The following is a 6,731-nucleotide window of genomic DNA, read 5'->3' as shown; positions in this document are numbered from 1 at the left end:
AATAAAAAATAAATAATAAATAAATAGTAAATAAATAATAAATAAATTAATAAATGAAAAGAAAAATAAATAAATAAATTATCAAATTAATAACAAAATAAATTAACAAATAAAGAAAAATTAAATGATACATTTGTAAATAAATACGAATATAAATAAATTTAAAGGTACAGATTTAACAATTGGGATTTTATTATTTTTTTTTTTTTTTTTTACTTAATCTTTTTTATTTTTTTTTTTTTTTTTTTTTTTTTTAGGTATATATAATTAATTATTAGGGACAAGGTTTTTTATTAAAGAATTTTCACTATCTTCACAATTTTAAAAAAATTTTTGATTGAGATTTTTAATTTTCGTTTCTATTTTAAGTGCTTTTGTTTTCTCGTGTAGTTCTTGAGTTGAAAAATGCCAAGGAACTCGAAGAATCATTTTTAAAATTTTATTTTGTGCTATTTGCAGTTTTTTCTTATGCATCTGTGCGCAAACTCCCTAGACGGCAGATCCATATAATAACATAGCTTGAAAAACTAATTTGAAAATTATCAGTTTGTTATGTTGGCTAAGCAGTGACCTTCGGTTTATAAGCGGATATAAAAGTTTAATACCAATATTAATTTTATTCAATATTATTTTTGTGTGATCCCTAAAAGTTACAATTTAATTATATGTATAATAATTTTTTTGTTGAAATCATTTACGAGATATTCAGAAACCAAAAAAAGTATTTTTTTATTTCAAAAGTTGAGTCTTATTTTGAACATTACGCACAAAAGTTTTTATGAAAATCGATAGAGCCGTTTTTGAGAAAAATGTAGTTTTCTATTTCCATTATATCGCAGGTACCGTTAGTTTTGGGTCCTAAAAAAATTTGGAATCGGGTCAAAATTCTGGCTTCAAAATTTTGCTTTTTTAGCAAAAATTCTGTTTTTCAAAATTCGGCTTTTTTTCTATTCTGTTTTTCAAAATTCTACTTCTTTAAAATTCTGCTTTTCAAAATTCAGCCAGCATTATATTTGAACAAAAAAAATTCTGCCAATTCTGTTTTTTTTTTTTTATAGCATATCGCATATGCTAAGGAAAAATACATTCATTAATGTAATTTAACATTAGTACTTTCGCAAATTTTTTTTGTTTAAGTGTCGCAAATATTTTTTTTTAATGCATAAATACTGAATTTGATAAAAAATATTCCTTTCCTTATTTAATTTTTTAAATATTCATCTTTATTTGATAAATTAATAAATTTTTAATTATTTTCGGAAGTGCTTAGTATTAAAAACCTTTTTTTTTAGTTTTTTTTTCAAATTTATTCATTTATAAAACAAAAATTAATATGCATTCAAAGAATGTTAAATTATAAAGGTAGGTAATCAAATTAGATATCATTTTTCAAGAAGATGATTTTACTGAATTCTGCACAAAATTAAAAAAGGGTTTGGAAAATGTTAAAAAGCACGCGCTTTTTAACATTTTCCAAACCCTTTTTTAATTTTGTGCAGAATTTTGAAAAACAGAATTATGAAAAGCAGAATTTTGAAGAACAGAATTTTGAAAAACAGAATTTTGAAAAACAGAATTTTGAAAAGCAGAATTTTGACCCCGGCAGAATTTTGACGCCAACACAAAAAATTTTAATTTACCCTCTATATCTATCTATAGAATCACCCAAAACTTTTAACTTCAAAGTTTCAAGAAAATCGCTCTTCTATTTTAGGCTGTAGATCGAGGTATAAGCAGACTGACAGACAGACAAATTTGGCATTCTCCATCATCCATAATCTCATGCCTGATTGTTATGTCGAGTTCAATTTTTTTACGAATCATAAACTTGCCATATTGACCTATAGTGACTATAACGCATGTAAAACGCTTCCATGGGATTTCAAAGAAACTTTAAGGAGATCTCTTTTTTTTTCAAAATGGTTGCTTTTTGAAAGCAAATGCTAAATGACCCTAGATGCAAGTGAGATTGTTACCTGGATGATTTAGGCTAGAAGAGTCAGGGTAGTACTGGCAATGCGAGAATAGAGGTTTTAGAATCGATAGTTGTTAGGAGAGACCAAGATATATTATTAGGTATTAGGAAGTAATACAATGTGACTTATTTAGTGGAAGCCAAGACTAGACTGCATAGCGTTTGTAATTTAAACGCTATGTTTCTTCTCAAGCCTATTTGTGTAGCTTCCTACTTCTTTTCAAGAGCATTTATGTCAATTGTAAACTCTTGTTTCTTATCCTATACTGACATTTTTTAACTCAATACTCACATTTGATTCAAGCAAAAACACAAGACCTCGTTGTGCTTTTTATTTATTTATGCTAACTCTGATTTAGATTATGTGATTTGGGCTACATTTTCGTCATAGTCCACAAGAGGTTCGAGTTTACATGTTGATTTTCTAACTTCACTTCACTTGCTCTGCGCGCGTGAGGAGTTATTCTCAGATATTGATTGATAAATCACATACTTGTTGCCCCCAAATGGAATTCGGCCATAAACTATGACGTCAAGTTGCCATTAGATTTATTACACTCAACTTTACAATTGGGGAGTATTTAGTAACACATAGAAACTTCAACCACCAATAAACATTATACAAAAAAAATAAACCAACATCTTCAATGAGGTGTGGCGCTTCAAAATCTACCATCCAAAACGGAATTAGAGCACAATTACACATAAACCGTCCCGCAAAAGATACAAAAGCCACACCAATTGCCAGTGCGATTGTTGGGTGGCAATATAGTTCCAGCTAACAACGATTAAAGAGCCAATTTCTTGGTAGGTTTGTATAAACTATATAGACAGAAATAGACCATAGACCAACACAAAACACAACTATGAATCAGGAGGATTCCACCATCATCATCAGGATAGCCCCCTCTGATTCACACTAACAGCAATTAGCTTCATGCGAGTCACGTGCCCATTGTTTGCGATTTTGATTGCAGAAAATTTTAATGGACGACGTTCTGCGGTCTGCACTTGGTGTTCGTCGAATTCAAAATACCAACAACAGTCCTTTTCTGGCCCCCTTTATCGCCGTCACCTTTTTTAGTTGTGTTTTTTTTCTGGGAGCACCATCAGGCCGCCTCTATTGCATTTATTATAGAGCCCATCAAGCCTATACCAATCCAATCTATAAGGGTTGAAGTTGAAGTTTGGCCACCACACTCTGCCTATATATAAAACATCAACATCGTACTCTGGATGGTGAATGAGTTGAGTCAACTCATAAAATGATGGAATAAATCCGGTACGATGGTTGTGTGCTCTGAATTCGATATAAAAGGACTCGGACTGACGTAGACGACGAGGACGACACGATGAAGGTGGTAAAAGACTGAAGGAGACTTTCAACAAAGCCACGCCGAACCCAAACCAGAGACCAGCCCAAACGAATCTCTAAATGGATCAAAGCTATTAGCTACAGGCTATTCAACACCATGGAAAAATAATCGCATGGGAAATAATTTCAACTGCTGCCGCACGCTACGAATACGTGATGGACTATATTTGTTCTCTCGCCTATATGTGACTTGAGCTCATTAAAAATGTCAACGTGCAATGTTGCTGCAACAAATTTTATAATGGCCCAAAACGACCAACGACGACTGACGACCGACGACGACGCGCACTGATGTTTGTCCGGGGTTGAATGGGGTTAAAAGGGGTGGAATTTTTGTATAGAGTATAGAAGTTCATATATTTATAAATGCGAGCGTCTGTCTATATAGGATATTATAGAGAGTCTCTATAGCAGAGAGCTGTCGAAAATTTTCAATGCGGCATTGAATTGATGCAATAATAGAATTATTCGAAACGTGCCGCTGTCAGATTTTGGGATTTCCTGCCAATGCGTTAGTTTTGAATTTTAAATTATTGCCGAGTCAGACTATGACAAGCGACCGCCAAGAGAGACACAAAGGCGACCATAGTTGAACTGTTGTTGTGTAGTCAAAGTCATATACTCAGTCATAATAATTTTGCTCAATATACAAAGTAAAAATGTGAAACTGTCATGCGAATAGGTGGATTTTCTTTTTCCGTTTTTTAATCACGAATTGTATTTTTTTTTTTTTTCAAACCACCCGTCGCCACCGGAAAATAGTGTGACACTTTACATGTATGATTGCGGTTCTCTCATGATGAACAAAAAAAAAAAAAAAGATGAAAAAAATAACTAACTAGTAACATGCAAGGCATATATACTGTGAATTCCTTCCTGGAATAATATCCAATTTGATTTTGAAGTGCATGAAATTGATTAACGCAGAACAGCGGAAGGACCAATGGGATTAATAGAAAAAAAAAATTTTGTATTGAATTCTAAATGAAAAATTGACAATTTTGGGGGAAACGCTCAAAAAACAATTCACACAAAGGCATCAATGTCAAAATAAATAGGAATCTCTCGGTTGACAGATAGATCGCAATAAGGGGTAAAGGATTTTTAATTAATTAATTTTTAAATAAATAGGATAAAAGGATATAATATTTTTTTTCTAAGTTGAAATTTAGACAGCAAAAAACTTATTAGTTTCTGTTATTAGAAAAATCATTTCAAAATATCAAATATTTTGAGTGAGACTATTGGGTTCTTTGTAATTCATTATTTTTGGCACTGAACGAATTGATGAACAAGTTATTAAGCTGCAAACATTAACTAAGCAAGCTCAATTGCTAAAGAGTTAAAGTGTTCATTAAAAATAAAATAAAAAATAATTAAACCTCGTTTCTGTGAAAATGCATCTGCCTTTTGGCTTATAAGAGTCAAATATATTTAATAAGTTTTTTAAATGTCAACGTGGCTTTAGGTGGAGCGGATATGGCAATAGTGTCGAAGAAAATGGGGGCCTGTTTCAAACCCAAAAAATCAATAGTTCAGTCAATTTCAATTTGTTGCACCTGTTAATATTTAATGTCATTGATATAGATAATAAAACTGATGGAATTTGCTTCAAAATAGCCATTTGCTTTTACTTAAAGTTTATGTACATAATAATTGTTTAAACGGCATTTATTTTTGTAAGTGAAGAGAAATCAAGTTCGCAGCTCAGCTCTTTTGTTTTAAACAATTTTGTTTACTTCAAAAATTCAACATAAAGATATGTTAACAGTAGCAGTTTTAACAAGGCAAATTAGAATACTATCTTTTTTTAACATTCGTCCCAATATTTGCAGAGGCCCGTTTGATTGAAAATAAGTTCGCTTCATTTAATCATATAATTTTTTTTTGCAAATTGTTTCCATCTGAGAGAAATGCCCACTCCATTTAACTAGGTTGCTGTGAAAAAATTCCAAAATATCAAAAATTCTATTCTATAAAACAATTCCATATACATTTATTATGTTAAAACAAAAGAGCTGAGGCGCGAACTTAAATTTTTATCATATTCTTTTTTTTCTTTAAAAAACCAAATATTTTTCTGTATGTTCATGGATATCAAGATTTTAATCTTAAAAATCAATTAATGGCAGTTTTTCAAAAAAAAAAAAAAAAAAAAAAAAAAAAAAATGTGAAAGAGCTACTACTATTTTGAAGAAAACGGACAAACTATGTTGAATTTTACTTTGAAACATTGAGACAACATATAATATAACAGCCATGGCTGATAGGTCGAAGTAAAATAGATTTTTAGACCTAATACCTGGCAAGAAATAAGTGATTTTACCAATATTCTTTTAACAAATGTGGTAACGAAAGAAATCTCTAAAAAAAAATTATCTGTAAAGTCACAAAAGTTCCAATAATTAATAATAAAAAATAAATAAAAACAAATAAAACCAAAAATTGCTTGCAAGAAATGAATTTATTTAAGTACTCGTTATTAATCGTTCAAATTTAGAAAAAAATATTAAAATTTTGTATTCAAAGGATTAAGCTGCTTTTAAGAATTTTATCTGCATAAGCGTAGTATACAACAGGAGAAGGCGCATTCACAACACTTGTTGAGTATGAAAATCCATGAAAAGGTCCTGACAATTGAATTGGTGATGATACAATAAGTGGAGCATTTTGGGCCAAAGAAATTCCATTACCAAAAGTTGGGTATGAGTTTCCTAGCTTTGCCTGCTCAATGGCTAGCAAATGTTCTGCTTTAGCCTTTGCTACTTCTGGAGTATCCTGAACTTGTTGTGGTAGTTCAATTGGAGCAGGAACTGCAACTACTTGATAACCAATTTGATTTTTTGCTGCTTCAATAGCGGAAAAGTGTTCTGCCTTGGCCTGAGCAACCTCGGGAGTGTCTTGAACTTGTTGTGGTAGACTGCCAACTGTTAGTGGAATTAATTCCTGCCCACCCAATCGCAGTTTAGCTTCTTGAACAGCAGCCAAATGAGCAGATTTTGCAGCAGCAACTTCTAAAGTGTCAGGAACTTGTTGAGGCAAATCCTGAGCAGCATTAACTGGAGCTTCGACAGGCTTTGGTAAATTGGTTGCAGAAACTCGGAAACCACCAGCATCAGAAATATAGTTAACAGTTTGTAGAATGTTATTTGAGTCAATGTAGCTGTATGCTCCTCTGGTAGTTCCATCCAGAGACTTGACTTCCTGCTTATTTGACAAATGATCATTGTATCCATAAGCGTATTGACCAATTCCATCCTGAGAGTGATATTGACTCGAAGCAGATGGTACAAGAAGATTACTTGTAGCCAAGTACAAGGGAGTGGCAGAAGCAACTGCTAACAAAGCAGAGAGGGCAACAAAAACTTTCATGTTGATAAA

At 31.7% G+C, this 6,731-nt stretch overlaps 1 protein-coding gene across 1 annotated transcript; it reads right to left on the bottom strand.

Annotated features, from left to right (window-relative positions):
* Positions 1–5,873: 5,873 nt before the first annotated feature.
* On the bottom strand, positions 5,874–6,722 carry LOC129909328 (uncharacterized). The gene has a single exon (XM_055986414.1). The coding sequence runs from the start codon at positions 6,720–6,722 to the stop codon at positions 5,874–5,876; it is 849 nt and encodes a 282-aa protein (XP_055842389.1).
* Between the last annotated feature and the right edge of the window lie 9 nt (positions 6,723–6,731).

This window comes from Episyrphus balteatus, chromosome 2 (genome assembly GCF_945859705.1).
Source record: "Episyrphus balteatus chromosome 2, idEpiBalt1.1, whole genome shotgun sequence".
Taxonomy (NCBI): Eukaryota; Metazoa; Arthropoda; class Insecta; order Diptera; family Syrphidae; genus Episyrphus; species Episyrphus balteatus.
Note: the sequence above shows the minus strand (reverse complement) of the source record. Positions and strands in the feature narration are given on the sequence as shown.

Excerpts from the sequence above, each read along its gene's own strand:
- LOC129909328 (XM_055986414.1), bottom strand. The coding sequence starts at position 6,722 with ATGAAAGTTTTTGTTGCCCTCTCTGCTTTGTTAGCAGTTGCTTCTGCC.